Source organism: Pelophylax lessonae (assembly GCF_965119305.1).
Source record: "Pelophylax lessonae genome assembly, chromosome: 5".
Taxonomy (NCBI): domain Eukaryota; kingdom Metazoa; phylum Chordata; class Amphibia; order Anura; family Ranidae; genus Pelophylax; species Pelophylax lessonae.
In genome coordinates, this window is record NC_138772.1 from 79,626,866 (window position 1) to 79,643,952 (window position 17,087).

At 40.0% G+C, this 17,087-nt stretch overlaps 1 protein-coding gene across 2 annotated transcripts in view; it reads left to right on the forward strand.

The window, feature by feature from the left end:
- The window catches only part of ACBD5 (acyl-CoA binding domain containing 5), a 65,984-nt gene that overhangs the window by 11,269 nt on the left and 37,628 nt on the right, over positions 1-17,087 (forward strand). For both annotated transcript variants that reach the window (XM_082257313.1, XM_082257314.1), the window contains exons 3-4: positions 10,626-10,746; positions 10,999-11,071. In XM_082257313.1, coding sequence (XP_082113439.1) covers positions 10,626-10,746; positions 10,999-11,071 — 194 coding nt within the window. The remainder of the gene's footprint in view (positions 1-10,625; positions 10,747-10,998; positions 11,072-17,087) is intronic.

The following is a 17,087-nucleotide window of genomic DNA, read 5'->3' on the forward strand; positions in this document are numbered from 1 at the left end:
GTGTATGGGGCATAAGTCTCTATAGGATATCTGTCACTCTATCTGAATGATGAAACCGAAATTATGCAGCGCTAGCTCAAAACAAAGTGTTAAGTGTTGTGATATAAATACAATAATCAGTATGATCAAATATACAAAAAAAGTGCTAAGTGCTTATAAATATCTGAGCAGTAACAGATAAATATATAATTAAATATGATAGTGCACAATAAATAAGTGATTGAAAATAGTCCAAATAAATATTCAGTGCTTGAAAAAGTCCTTATAGTGATCCAATTAAGGTGCCAAGGTGCCAAATAATTAAGGTGCTTGCAGAGTGATATGGTGCCCCTCAAGGTTCCCCACTCACCAGATTGCAGATAATCATAGACCTTCAAAGTTATTGCACATTGCCCGGGATCTTTACAGGACCAGAACTTCTCCTATGTAGCCTTGGAAATTGTTTTGGGTCAGCTTCCGCTTCCACCGTTAAACAAAAAAATGGCCATACATGGTGAAGTAAGTATGAGCAATTTTATTCCCAAAAAAAATTTAGATGGGTACTCACAAGCAAGAATATAACTCAGGCATATACAAGGAACTCGTGTGGCGCCGCTCTCGGCGTGCGTTCCACACACAGGAAGTTCCTGACCGGAAGTGACGTTTGTTTTGGTCCGCGACCGGAAGTGCGTCAACGCGTTTCGCCGTCAATACAGCGTCTTCAAAGACATCACTTCCTGTTAGCGGAGGCTCTTTATATCGTAGCCTCTCGATGCTAATTTCCGGAATCTAATTATTTAAACTTTGGCAATCGATCATAAACCATATATCTTATCCAATGGCATTGTTATAGTGGAATTACTCATCTATAACCTTTGTTATTTAATTGATATATCTATAATATTCATGAGCGATTGTTACGTCCGGGCATCACTTCCTGTACACAATGCTTATTTAACCCATTGTTTATCCTGCTGTTTTACAATGTTAAAAACATCAGAGATATAAATATTTTATTGTGTTCTCATTAAATAGTTATTCAATTTTTAATACTAAGTTAATTGATGATAATAAAAATAATAAAAATTCATTAAAATTGATCTTAAATTAAACAAAATAAAGATAAAAAATATAAAATTATAATAATAGAAAAACCTGTAATATGTTCCTATAAATAATGGGACAATTGATATTTTAATAATATGATATACATAAATCATTAAAACCTTTATATAAATTAATATATAATCTTGAATTATAAAAACATGTAAATATATGTGTGGAGAGGGAATATGGTCATCAGAGGAATATAATAATATAATAGTATATATAGTCAATTCTGAATTTCTATACTAAAAATAATAAATAAAATGTTAATTAAAAAAATAAAAATGACTACTTGAATGAATTAAACCGACTGGTCAATGATCCTGAGACATATGAAAAATTAAAAGGGAACCCTACTAAGAAATACAAAGCTAAACTTACCAGACTTATTAAATGGGCACGCCAAGAAAATATTATTAACAAGAAGGAAAGTAGGTACCTGGTACCAGATGCACCCAGAGTACCGGTAATATACCAGCTGCCCAAAATACACAAAAACAAGGAACAACCACCTGGCAGGCCCATTGTGAGCGGGGTGGATTCCCTTTTATCACGTCTAGGAGAATATCTGGACTGTTTTCTTCAGCCGCTAGCACAGAAAGGATTGGCTTACCTGCGAGATAGCAAACACCTTATGGAAATTATAAAAGATATTAAAATAGAGGAAAGTGACATTCTAGTGGGAGTAGATGTTAACTCCCTCTATACAAACATTAAGCAGGATCATGCATTACAAGCAGCAAAATGGGCCCTGGACCAGACGGAAATAAAAACGAAACAAAAGGAATTTATACTACTAGGTCTTGACCTCGCAATGAGCAACAATTTTTTTTGGCATGAGAAAGAATACTATAGACAAAAGAAAGGAGTCGCCATGGGAGCAAAATATGCTCCCTCCATAGCAAACATATTTATGCGGAAATGGGAGAGTGAACAAATTTTCAAAAACAGACCTAAGGAACTCATCACCTATAAGAGATACATAGATGACATTTTTATTATATGGAGGGGTACCCAGAATACATTAGATCAATTTTTATCATCTATGAATAACAACAAATATAACATTTCTTTTTCCCACACAAATAGTTTGGAAGGTATCAATTTTTTGGACCTTTGTATTTTTAAAGATTTTAACAAACTTTTTACAAAAACCTATTTTAAAGAAGTGGATGCCAATGGCTACATCCCCATAGGTAGCTGCCACCATCCCAGATGGCTCAATACAATTCCTAGCAGTCAACTAATGAGGATAAGAAGGAATTGTGACAAAGAAAGTGATTACGATGAACAAGCAGAAGTAATCATAAATAAATTCTCTGAAAAGGGATATAAGAAAAAAGATCTGGAGAAAATAAAGAAAAAAGTTAAAAATATTGAACGTAAGGATCTATTCAAGAAAAAAGAAAAGACTAATAGAGATTATAGTATGGCATTCCTCACCAGCTTTTCAAGACAGCACACCCAAATGGAGAAGATTTTAAAAAAGCACTGGCACCTTTTACTAAAAGATAATGTTCTTAAAACTTTACTTCCCTCAAAACCACAGTTCATTTATACCAAGCCTAAAACCCTCAGGTTACAACTAGCACATAATGTGGTCAATCCACCTAAAAAAATAGGCACATTCTGGGATCAGAATGGGTTCTTTAGTTGCGGCAGGTGTATGATCTGCCGCACCTCTAGGTTTAGAAAAAGGAAAAATATGAATTTTAAATCATCTTTTAATGGTAAAATGTATAAAATCAATAAATTTATAACGTGTTCATCCACACATGTAACTTACCTTCTCTCTTGTCCATGTGGACTACAATATGTGGGTAGGACCACAAGGGAACTGAAGGTGAGACTGAGAGAACATGTCTCCAATATAAAGAAAGGGTTTAAAAACCACAGCCTTTCCCACCATTTCAAATTGTTCCATCATAGTGACCCCACCCTTTTGTCCTTTTGTGCCATAGACAAAATAGAACCCCACTGGAGGGGTGGTAACCTTAAAAAAGCAGTGTCACAAAACGAGACCCAGTGGATCCATCGGTTGGAGACACTCAAACCAAAAGGACTGAACGTAGACTTAGATGTCAATTGTTTCCTATCCAATTGGTAACCCTCCCTAAATATCCTTTATTCCTTTAAGAATAAAATGTTTATATATATATATAATCTCCTCTCAACCTTTTTTTAATTAACATTTTATTTATTATTTTTAGTATAGAAATTCAGAATTGACTATATATACTATTATATTATTATATTCCTCTGATGACCATATTCCCTCTCCACACATATATTTACATGTTTTTATAATTCAAGATTATATATTAATTTATATAAAGGTTTTAATGATTTATGTATATCATATTATTAAAATATCAATTGTCCCATTATTTATAGGAACATATTACAGGTTTTTCTATTATTATAATTTTATATTTTTTATCTTTATTTTGTTTAATTTAAGATCAATTTTAATGAATTTTTATTATTTTTATTATCATCAATTAACTTAGTATTAAAAATTGAATAACTATTTAATGAGAACACAATAAAATATTTATATCTCTGATGTTTTTAACATTGTAAAACAGCAGGATAAACAATGGGTTAAATAAGCATTGTGTACAGGAAGTGATGCCCGGACGTAACAATCGCTCATGAATATTATAGATATATCAATTAAATAACAAAGGTTATAGATGAGTAATTCCACTATAACAATGCCATTGGATAAGATATATGGTTTATGATCGATTGCCAAAGTTTAAATAATTAGATTCCGGAAATTAGCATCGAGAGGCTACGATATAAAGAGCCTCCGCTAACAGGAAGTGATGTCTTTGAAGACGCTGTATTGACGGCGAAACGCGTTGACGCACTTCCGGTCGCGGACCAAAACAAACGTCACTTCCGGTCAGGAACTTCCTGTGTGTGGAACGCACGCCGAGAGCGGCGCCACACGAGTTCCTTGTATATGCCTGAGTTATATTCTTGCTTGTGAGTACCCATCTAAATTTTTTTTGGGAATAAAATTGCTCATACTTACTTCACCATGTATGGCCATTTTTTTGTTTAACGGTGGAAGCGGAAGCTGACCCAAAACAATTTCCAAGGCTACATAGGAGAAGTTCTGGTCCTGTAAAGATCCCGGGCAATGTGCAATAACTTTGAAGGTCTATGATTATCTGCAATCTGGTGAGTGGGGAACCTTGAGGGGCACCATATCACTCTGCAAGCACCTTAATTATTTGGCACCTTGGCACCTTAATTGGATCACTATAAGGACTTTTTCAAGCACTGAATATTTATTTGGACTATTTTCAATCACTTATTTATTGTGCACTATCATATTTAATTATATATTTATCTGTTACTGCTCAGATATTTATAAGCACTTAGCACTTTTTTTGTATATTTGATCATACTGATTATTGTATTTATATCACAACACTTAACACTTTGTTTTGAGCTAGCGCTGCATAATTTCGGTTTCATCATATTTTCCTAAGACTTTCTTAGTGTCTGCAGCAGCTGCCCAATATTGCATTTATCTTTATTTAAATTCTCACGTTGTGTAGCGCGGGTTTAATTTTTGTTTTTTCACTCTATCTGAATGATGATCGGACAGCTTGCACATGGAGGATAATAAAAACTCCTCATGGTGTAGTATAAACAACTGGGTTTTAAAAATGAAGAAACTTACAGTTAAAGTACTGCATCTAGTGGAGTCTGAGACCAATGGGGTCACACACGGGCTGAATGCTATAGAATCCAAAATTCCGGTCTCTGCCGTGACCGGGAGTAACGTCACCTGGCTCCTCCCGATGCGTTGCGTCAATGACTTGTAACTTTATCAAGGGTCTTGTTTTTGTTTTCACCTCTTCTCAAATTGAGTGCACACGAGTTATTTATATAGTTTTTTTATTTTTTTTTATAAACCTGTGACCAGCAGCAGAGGACTAGAAGCTCCTCCTGCTTTTATTTCCTTGCAGACAGGCTGGGAAAGAGCTGGGTCATGTGACAGCTGTATATCAATTAGGAAAAAAGGTACATAGACGTGTGTGTCTTTGTTTTTTTGTTTTTTTATTTATTTATTTTTTATTCAAATAATTACGGTGCCATCATCCAAATCCAGAAAGAGATGTGATCATGTAAATGAAACAGTGTGTGTTTAGTTTCACTTTAAGAGTCGGTTCACACTAGCGCGACTTGTCAGCCTGACAAGTCACACTCCCTCGTGGTCCATTGACCGCTACAGGACCCGTTCTAATAGGAGCGACACAAGTCGCTCCGACTTAGAAAAAGGGCCCTGTACTACTTCGGGGCGACCTCGGAGCGACTTGCATAGACTTCCATTATGTGAAGTCCCTGCAAGTCGCTCCGAAGTCATGGTGCATGGTAATGCACAAGTCGCCCCCGAAGTAGTAAGGAGTCGTGTTGCCTCAGTGTGAACCGACTCTAAGAGTTGCCCAGTTGAAAAGGTAAATATGGATTAAAAAAAAAATAAGAACGAGGTGGTTTCTTTTTTACTTTGAGCAAATTGAAAACCAAGCAAACAGAAAAAAAAAAAGCGAAAGCTCCGCATTAACTATTTTAGTTAGTGAGTTTAGGCAATCTCCTTCTATGCATGACCTTGCCATGCTCCATGTACTGTGGGTGTGGTGTGCCCTTTACCTACATATTTTATGCTAAACCTGGGAATGTTTTGGATAGTAACGTAAAGCGGTGACAGTGGATTGTGGCCTTTGTACTTTGCCTGGCGTATAAAGAAAGCATGAGCTCTGAAATCTGCATTTTGGACTGAAGTTTGCTCCATTGCTATTAGGTGAGCCTAATTGTGACTTTCCTGTCTACTTTTTATTGTAGTGTGAAGTTTGGAAGTCTAGTGACTTTTATTTTCTCTGAAGAATTGCAGCATATTTTTTGTTTTTAATCTTTGTTCATATGTCATCCATATTATGGGCAGCCCATGTTTTTTATGCTGTAGCAAGCTAATGTTGCCAAATGCCCTTCTAGCATCATGCTTTTGGGGTATGCGGGGAGGTGCAGTTCCACTAGTAGTAGAGAGTTGTAGTTCATTTAATAAAACCTTTCAGGTTAAAGAGGTTGTAAACTCGTTTAACTTTTTTTACAACCTGAAAGACAAACACATAATGAGCTAGTATGCATCGCATACTAGCTCATTATGAAATACTTACCTTAGAACGAGCCCCCGCCGTGCCGCTCACTCACCTGTATGACGGGCGACATGTTCAGTCGCCCGTCTTCCGGGATCGTGGCATCCGGCCATCTGATTGGCCGGAGCCGAGGTGACGTCACTCCCGCGCACGAGTGTGGGAGCCGACGGTTATGGCACGGGACTTTGAAGGAAAGGCACCAGCGGCCGTTCCTTCAGAGCGCATGCGCCAGTGACATCACTGGCTGCATGTAAGGTAAATATCTCCTAAACGGTACATGTTTAGGAGATATTTACAGTACCTATAGGTAAGCCTTAATATAGGCTTACCTATACAGGGAGTGCAGAATTATTAGGCAAATGAGTATTTTTGAGGATTAATTTTATTATTGAACAACAACCATGTTCTCAATGAACCCAAAAAACTCATTAATATCAAAGCTGACTATTTTTGGAAGTAGTTTTTAGTTTGTTTTTAGTTTTAGCTATTTTAGGGGGATATCTGTGTGTGCAGGTGACTATTACTGTGCATAATTATTAGGCAACTTAACAAAAATCAAATATACAGTATACCCATTTCAATTATTTATTTTTACCAGTGAAACCAATATAACATCTCAACATTCACAAATATACATTTCTGACATTCAAAAACAAAACAAAAACAAATCAGTGACCAATATAGCCACCTTTCTTTGCAAGGACACTCAAAAGCCTGCCATCCATGGATTCTGTCAGTGTTTTGATCTGTTCACCATCAACATTGCGTGCAGCAGCAACCACAGCCTCCCAGACACTGTTCAGAGAGGTGTACTGTTTTCCCTGCTTGTAAATCTCACATTTGATGATGGACCACAGGTTCTCAATGGGGTTCAGATCAGGTGAACAAGGAGGCCATGTCATTAGCTTTTCTTCTTTTATACCCTTTCTTGCCAGCCACGCTGTGGAGTACTTGGACGCGTGTGATGGAGCATTGTCCTGCATGAAAATCATGTTTTTCTTGAAGGATGCAGACTTCTTCCTGTACCACTGCTTGAAGAAGGTGTCTTCCAGAAACTGGCAGTAGGACTGGGAGTTGAGCTTGACTCCATCCTCAACCCGAAAAAGCCCCACAAGCTCATCTTTGATGATACCAGCCCAAACCAGTACTCCACCTCCACCTTGCTGGCATCTGAGTCGGACTGGAGCTCTCTGCCCTTTACCAATCCAGCCACGGGCCCATCCATCTGGCCCATCAAGACTCACTCTCATTTCATCAGTCCATAAAACATTTGAAAAATCAGTCTTGAGATATTTCTTGGCCCAGTCTTGACGTTTCAGCTTGTGTGTCTTGTTCAGTGGTGGTCGTCTTTCAGCCTTTCTTACCTTGGCCATGTCTCTGAGTATTGCACACCTTGTGCTTTTGGGCACTCCAGTGATGTTGCAGCTCCTGAAATATGGCCAAACTGGTGGCAAGTGGCATCTTGGCAGCTGCACGCTTGACTTTTCTCAGTTCATGGGCTGTTATTTTGCGCCTTGGTTTTTCCACACGCTTCTTGCGACCATGTTGACTATTTTGAATGAAATGCTTGATTGTTCGATGATCACGCTTCAGAAGCTTTGCAATTTTAAGAGTGCTGCATCCCTCTGCAAGATATCTCACTATTTTTGACTTTTCTGAGCCTGTCAAGTCCTTCTTTTGACCCATTTTGCCCAAGGAAAGGAAGTTGCCTAATAATGCACACCTGATATAGGGTGTTGATGTCATTAGACCACACCCCTTCTCATTAGAGATGCACATCACCTAATATGCTTAATTGGTAGTAGGCTTTCGAGCCTATACAGCTTGGAGTAAGACAACATGCATAAAGAGGATGATGTGGTCAAAATACTCATTTGCCTAATAATTCTGCACTCCCTGTAGGTAAAAGTTACAGAGGAGGGTTTACTTCCTCTTTAAATGAAAGCAGGCCATGCTGACTTGTTTGTAAGGCCTAATGCACACTGGATGTTTTTACAGCGGCTGTTTTTGGTTTCGGGCATTTTTTTCTGCAGCCAGCAAACTCCCTCTGCATGTTATCCTATGTGTCCATACGTAGATAGGCTGTTATCAATGTTTTTTGTCAGGGGAGTTTTCTGGCTGGAAAAAAAACCCCAGAACTAGTGGATTTTGTGAGGTGTTTTTCAGCTGTAAATCTCTAACTCAAAAGCTGAAAAGCATGGCTATTCAGCGTTTATCACCTTTTTTTTGAGCCATATGCTTTTGTGGGCGTACAGGGTTTTTATTTAAAGCAAAAAAAGCTTAAACGCATCCTACAGCTAATGCTACTGGAGTTTTTAAAACGCCCAGTGTGCACGAGGCCTAAAGAATTTCTTACTATCACAGCGCCCCTGCCCAGTGAGGCACCAATCTGAGACAAGTACCGTATGTGCATATCAGGCATCCTGACAACTCCCTGTTCTGGTTTCTGTAAATAGGGAATATAGCCTTAAACTAAAAACTATAGGCAAAAACATATTTTTCATTTTGAATATAGTAAGGGAGGGTTATAACCCCTGTCAGTAGTTTTAGGGAGATTGAGTCTTCATTTCCTGTCTCATAGCCAAAACAGGAAGTGAGAGGAAATCCCTGGAAATTTAAAGGGCACCTCGACTTTCGTGGAAAAAAAAAATTTCCAAATTATAAAAAATTAAGATAGCAGATATAACTGCGACAAAAGTCCTATTGTAATTGAATGTTCACCCAGAGAGGAATGTTGGAATTACTCCTTAAGGGAATTCCTTGGGCCCCCCCCCCCCCCAGGTTACCAGAACTAGTGTCCCTATGTGAAGATTTCCCATCTATTCATTTTCTGGGGACAACCCCAGATTTGGGATTTTCTTTTACTTTTCACTTTTAATAATAATTGTAAACAGGACACATAGAGGGTGAATCTACCTAATGGGGGCAGAGACCTCATTAAAAACCTAAGGCCTCATGCATTCTAGACAATATAAAAAAGCCAGTAATATTAGCTGTAGAAAGCTATAGTGAGTTTTTCAGTGTTTTGTGGCGGTTTTTTAGCAAGACTATACTCTCCTTAAAGGCTATGGCTCAAAAATGCTGATAAACGCAGAATAGCCGTGTTTTTCAGCTTTTATCAGAATTTGAGCATTTTTACAGCCTAAATGTGGCCTAATAGGTGTTCTAATCTCCACTCTATCCAAAACCAAAAAAAAATTGCCTTTACATTTTAAGCCTATACCTTTTATCAAAGTCAGCAGACGCTAGGCCCATCAAGTTTACTTTACATAGAGATTACGATTTCCTTTAGAACATGGCAATTTGCTAGAAATTAAGGATGGCTGCACTCCCATAGATGATGCAGTTAGATTTAGGCCCCTTTCACACTTGCCGCTCCATCGGCGGACTCCGTTTTTCTCAGCGGGGGATCGACCCGCCGATCCCCCCCGCTGAGCAGGCGGATGGCAGCTCTGTCTCCGCGCTGTGTCCGGAGACAGTGCTGTCGGGTCCCCGCTTTTCTCTATGGGGGAATCGGATGAGAGTGGACCGCCTGTCCATTCTCACATGATCCCATCCGATCCGATCTGCCAGATGGATGGAAAATAGGGTTTCCATCCGTCCGGATTTGATGGAGAGGATCGGATGTCAGAGGACATGTCTCCGCTGACATCCGATGCCCCATAGAGATGCATGGGGCATCCATTCAGATCCGCCTGAAAAACTGACAGGCGGATCTGAACGGTCCGCAAGTGTGAAAGGGGCCTAATTCAGAAGACAAAAGCAAAAAATGCACAATGTTTTACGGGAAGAAAGGTGACGCGTTTCACACGACTTGGTTCTGACAAAGCACGCCAGTCGTGTGAAACGCGTCCCCTTGCTTCATCCTGCCTGTACACCATTGTGTTTTTTTTTTTTTTTGTCTCCTGAGTAAATCTAACTGCATAGTTTATGGGAGTGCAGCCATCCTTCGTTTCTATCCACCTGCTTCTGTAGCAGTGACAGAGTGTGCGTCCCATCCTACAAGCTGTCACCTGAATTGCAGCCTTGCCTACCCACTTGGAGCAGCTAAATTTGTTTTCTTACGATAATTTGCTACTTCTGTTTTTTTCTTTTGGTTTTTGACATTGTACACATTGTTCCTTGTATTTGCACTTGCCAATACTGCTCTTCCAAACTCTTGTGATTGGCCGTGTCGGCTGATTTACCAGCTGCCTGTCAATGAGACAGCCATTCACAAGGCAAAAAGAAGAGGCGCTCTGTCACCTACCATTTATCCTAGCTTCAAGAGACTGCATAGGTTGTACCAGTTGAAATAGGTAAATGTATGGAGATTCCAGTTCATAACTGTTATCCCTAATTATTCCTGTAAAATTTACATTTTAGGCTCTTTCCAGCCATCCAACGAAATGATGCTGAAATTCTACAGTTTTTACAAACAAGCAACTCAAGGACCATGTAATATACCGAGGCCTGCATTTTGGGATCCTGTTGGTCGATACAAATGGTGATTTATATTAATATACTTTTTACCTGATTTGTGGCTGATAGCTATTGGTGATGTCTGAAAAATGCAGATCTCATATAAACCATTTATATGATATTATATAGTAGTAAGAATAATTCTGTAAGTATTGATATCCCATTACTTCAAATGGCCAGTAAACCTTTGCTGTTTTTTGCATGTGATTGTTTCAGAGGTCTGTGTGTATAGTGGAGTACATGACCTGCATGTTCTACTTCTGGATTCATTTTTCAGGGATGCATGGAATTCTTTGGGTGACATGACCAAGGAAGATGCCATGGTTGCTTATGTTGATGAAATGAAAAAGGTAAGGTACAAAACCGATGCCCTAGGTATTGTTAAATCATGGATATACTAAGGTGTAAAGTAAACCCTGGAGGATAGATATATGGGTGCTGTTACTGATATTTACATTTGCAGACTCCAGGGCTGTAATCCCAATTCTAGTTTACCTGCCCGATGTGCCTTTGATTTATAACAAGCATGCAGCCAGTAAAGTTTAAAAAAAAATCTGATATCTTGACCTGCATGCATGTTCTAGGTCAGTGGCAGACTAAGTAGTGAAACTAGGAGTTGTGGAGCCTGCACCTTCAGAGCCTGTTCACACTGGTGCGACCTGTCAGGCGACCTGGTCGCCTGACAGGTCGCCGTAGGTCGCCTCGCATAGAGAAGCTGTGGACCCGTTCTAATAGGAGCGACACAAGTCGCTCCGACTTACAAAAAGGGTCCGGAGCTTCTTTGGGGCGACCCGGAGCGACCTGCATAGACTTCAATGTTATGAAGTCTGTGCCGGCCGCTCCGAGGTCGCGATGCGAGCAGCGCACCGCGACTTGTGAGGTCACTCCGGTAAGTCGAATCACTGTAATGTGAACCGGCTCTTAGAGTGCAAGGCAGAGCTCATGTTTACATTTTTACAGGCCCTATTTTATTTTGCTGATTTAATTAGGTGTTACTTTGATGGCCTCAACTACAGCATAAATGATTTTCACCTGTTTTCAGAGATTACTTGACTGGCAAAGCGGATAAACATTTGTAGTTGTGATACTGGTCACAAGAGATGACTTTGTCTAAGGGAGAATATTTAAAGTTTGTTTTATTTGAATGTAGCCTGTCAAAGTGGCTTGATCTCCTTTCATTGCTGTCTCCCATAGACTCCTAGTGAAGTCCCAGGTCATTTTAATGAGTAGGAAGTCCAGGAATTGGCTCAGATTGTGCAACATTGATAAGTTTGGGGATAGACAGCTGGAAGGCTACCTTGGCCTGCTTAGCCTATTGCCCGGCATCCTTCTAATATAAACAGGTAGGGGGATAATGACATCTCTCGCCTGCTGTCCTTCTCAATGCATATTAATATTGAATGGTTTCAGAACAAAAAGATTTCCATCTTAAATATGAGTTGTTGACTTATGCATACCTATGTAAGATCATTGAGATACAGGTCTTGTTTCAGCTGCCTATATCTTATTACGCGTTTGTCAGGCAGTGTTGATTGTTCAAATTACAGGTTCACGTGTGTGGCCGCGGTTTCAAGCCTGGAGTCCAGTGCTTTCCAGTTCACCGGTTCAGGTGCGATTCCGGTCCAAATTTTTGCCTGAATTTGCACCTGAACCGGACCCAAAAATGCACAGAACCCTTTTGGACATTGCACAGCGGCCACCCTGGACATGTGTGAACCGGCTCTATTGAGAGCCAGTCACACTCTCATGTCATGCTAATTGGATGCGGTGAGAACCCAGCTTAAAGTGATGCTAAACACACACTGTTTAATTTACATTGCCAATTCTATTTCTGTATATGGATGATGGCACTGTAATTTAAAGAAAAAAATGTAAATAAAAATCTACGTACCTTTTTCCTTATCAATAAACAGCTGTCGCATGACCCAGCTCTTTCCCAGCATGTCTGCAGGGAAACATAAGCAGGGGGAGCTTCTAGTCCTCTGCTGCTGGTCACGTGTTCAAAATAAAAACAAACAAAACTGCCTTTAGAATACAAAGTAAAAATTAAATATAAAAAAAACTGTTTTAAATTGTCATACAAATATATATTTGAAATCAAATCTTTATTTGTTGGCAATAACATGGTTTGGGCAGGTTTCTGCTAGTCACAGGCTGTGTCACACCCCTGCAGCATGTGTCTTAGAATAACAGGGAGGTGAAGCCTCTATCAATCTTCATGTAATATCCCACAACCATTGTGTTTTGCTGGTTAGTGGGCATGGAGGAGGAGGGAGGGAGTGGGCTGTCATTTACCACTGTGTATACACCCACATGTGTGACTCTATAGTCACATGGGCTGCTCAGATGTGATCGGGAGGAAATGCTAGGCGAGAAACTTACTGAAAACTGAGCATGTGCAGAGTTCCCAACGCAGCTGAATTGGGGACTTGGACAGAAAAGGGTGATACAGAGGAGGAGGATCAACCAGGTTTTTTTGCATAATGCAGAAAACAAATCTTATAGTTACTGAGTATGAACAGCATGTAATACACCATTTATTTATGGTTTTTATGATGTGACTTTCGAGACCCTTTCCAAAAAAATATTGTAGCTTTGTATTCAATAATACATTTTATCATTTTTATTTTTGTATTGCCAGTAGTGCAATTAACAAAATTTTCCTTGGTATCAGCCACTGCCAACAGCTGAGACAGAGAAAGGGCAAAGCAGCACAGTGAGCCAGTCTGCATATTGATAGTGACAGAAGGATGAGCTCATCGTTCAGCTGCTTCTCCTTTCACTGTTCAGTCACAGGCTGGAGAAGGGATAAGACCTCCTAAGTGCTACCTAACTGCAGTGGAGAATTATCAGGTCTCCAAACCTTCCAGACAGGGCTGTACTTTGTGGCAGGGTTGTGTTGGGGCCGGTTCACACTCGTGCAATGCGGGAACCTTGAAAATTCACTGAGGGTTCCCGCATCGCACCTGACTCGCAGGCAGTTCACCCTGTCATATGCGAACTGCTGGGAGTGTCAATACAAAGTTAATGAAACCCCTAGGTTTTTTTCGCATATCGCAGTGCGAACTGTCAATTTGGACAGGAATCGGATCGCATAGGTGTGAACAGCCATGCGATCTGATTCTGGTGTGGACCAAAAAAAGGGTCCTATACAAGTTTGGTCCGAATGCGATGCGAGTTCAGCCCTACAATCCATATGGCAGATTTTTGCATCACACAGACATCGCATATGATTTGCACAGTAGTGCGGTGTGAATCACATGCAATGTCTAACATCGCTCGCTTCAGTGTGAACTGGCCCTTAATCTCCAAAAATGGATGAATCAAAATTAAAATCCTTTGCTAGTTAAAATGGCCCCCATTTATATATTTGGTATGTGTATTAAGCTTTCAAACTGCATTAGTCATTGGTAGAGCTGATCCGTTAGGTGAAGAGGATGTATTGGGCTCTGAACAAATCAAGAGTTTTCTATAAAGAGCAGCTCATGAACTATAAACCATTGATCTGGGTCATTAATCCTCTAGAGGAACCTAAGCATTGCGCTGGGATTTTATTACAGCTAAGTAGATTGTCCATGGTAATTTCCAATTACAGTGAAAGCCATTCACACCTTTGTAATCCTTCAGGGTTTGTATAGAATTTCAGATGAATATTGGTAGCAAAAGGTTGCAGGTGATCACACACATACAGAAACAAATGAATATTTAAATATGTATTTGTTTAATATGTTAGTCCATGAAAGATACTGGTTAAAAAAAATACAGATCATAGATGGCATTGTCCATAATAACCAGCTAGATTCCGGTGTCCTTTTTTCTCATACACGGTAGAATATAAAACATCTGGTTGCCTGTTAAGGTTTTTCATCTTTATCAGGTCCAGTTACTCTACTGAATTTTTTTTTTTCTTTTAAAGTCTAAGGGCCAATTCACACTGACTTGTGCTAACATGTAATCGAAAATACATGTAAATTTCTATCCATTTTAGTCACGTTTTACCGCTGAGTCCGTTGACATAAACTTTGATACCCGTTGACATGCATGCGCAGCGTTATGGTGTGAATAGGACACATTGGAAATTATTGTTTTTCAAATGTTCTTCTGTTGATCTGTTAAAACGCAGATAAACGCACTGGTGTGAATTGACCCTAAATCCAGGTTTAATGTCCTTTTTTTAAATAGCTAGCTTGAGCCAAGTTAGCCTAGTTTGAGCCAAGTTAGCCTAGTTTGAGCCAAGTTAGTCTAAACAAATTCTTTACTGAAGTAACAAATGGGCTTGCTGGGCAAGCTGTATTTGACTGTATGTACCTCGGCTGCATACAGTATACAGCGCTGTGTTCCTGCCATGGAACAAGAACTTCTATCACAGCCTGACTGTTTTGTTCAGGGAGCAGGATAAGAACTGCTCAGCCATTCACAGGGAGCTTTGTATTCTATGAATGAGTCTGAGGCCAAGATTGTTACATCATCCACCTGTCTCAGCCGATCAGAGGAAGCTTTGTATTCATTCATAAAATAAAAAGCTTCCTATGAATAGCTGAGCAGGTTTTCGTTCAGGAAGTCGGACTGGAAGTTATTGTCCCACTGCCAGAATACAGAGTTGTATATTTTTCTACTGAGGCTACATACAGTTAATATAGTGCACCCATAAAAGTGTACCTGTTCGTGCAGTAAATAGTTTGTTTGGGCCAACTTGGCCCAAACTAGCTACTTAACCACTTGCCGACTGCCGCATGACTATTTACGTCGGCAGTCAGCCCCTCACAGGCAAAGTGACGTAGACCTACGTCGCTAGCCTGTGAGGGTCTAGGGAGCGAGCACGCGCCCCCGGAGGCGCGCTCCCGCGTGGTCACGGAACCCCCCCCCCCCCCCGCTCGTGTGACCAGCGGACCCGATGTCCACCGGTCACTCTGCGATCGTCGCTGCAGAAGGAGAAAGTCAGACGGCTAGTGTAAACAAGCCGCCTGTCATTCTCCCCGGTGTAGAAACAGTGATCACACGGTTCTACTATGTAGGACCGTTGATCACTGTTTCTACAGCTCAAGCCACAGCCAATCACAGTTAGAATCACGCCCCTAGGGACACACACACAGCCCCTCCCTCTCAAATAAAGTTAACCCCTTCACTACCAGTGTCATTTTGCAGTAACAGTGCATATGTATAGCACTGATTACTGTAGAAATGTCACTGGTAGCCCCAAAAGTGTCAAAAATGTCAGTCAAGGGTCCGATCTGTCCGCCGCAATGTCGCAGTACCGCAAAAAAAATCGCAGATTGCCGCCATTACGCGTTAAAAAAAAAAAAAACAACAAAAATGACAATCTTTCCCTTTGTTAGTAAACGCGATAACTTTTGCGCAAACCAATCAAAATACGCTATTTTTTTTTTTTTTTTTTTTTACCAAACATATGTAGCATAAAACAAATTGGCCGAAAGTGTTAAATTTTGATTTTTACATTTTTTTTTGGGGGAATTTCATATAAAAAAATTTTTAAAAATATTGCTATTTTGCAAAATTGACGCTCTTTTTTTTTTTTTTTTTTTTGTTTTATAGCGCGTGATCAAAAAATTGCACAGGTGATCAAATACCACCAAAAGAAAGCTCTGTTTGTTAGAAAAAAAGGACGTCAAATTCGTTTAGGTACAGCGTCGCACGACCGCGCAATTGTCAAAGTCACGCAGTGCCGAATCGCAAAATAGGCCCCGGTCAGGAAGGGGGTAAAAATCTTCCGGGGCTTAAGTGGTTAAAGGGACGTTAACCCTGGAATTGGGCATTAATAACTTTTGTAAAGTTTTTTTATCTTGAGTAGGCACCACAGCTAGGAAAGCATCTTCTTACTCCCTCTGAAACTGGGTTCACAAATTAATTCTAAAGCCGGTCATGCATGGCTTGAATGTTGGCCATTTCCTTCTTAATTGGCAAAATTTGAGCTGTCCATGGCCCTGTTGGCACCACCCTGCTCAAATAAAACTTCCAGCCAACCAGAAAATTCTTGAACAACCATTGACTGCATCCAATCAAATGCATTTCACAGCACGGGTTTTTTGACAGCCATGGGGGCCGTGGCTTTTCTTTATATTAGCTAGCAGGGGGGCTCCCCTTCCATGCTGTTTAGCGTGGATGAGGAAAACTACCTTTTTCCTCACATTCAGCCTGCTGAAATTTTATTGTGTATGGTAGAGCTGCATAAATCATCTTTAAAAAATCACAATCTCGATTCAACCCCCCCCCCCCCTTCGCGATCTTAACCTGGCATTTCCACTGTTCTTGTAACCGGTGCAGAGCCATTCTCTGCTCAGAGCTGTCAAAATTTGCCGGCTACCTTTTTTGTAATCTCAATTTTGGCAAATTATCATGCTGGATATC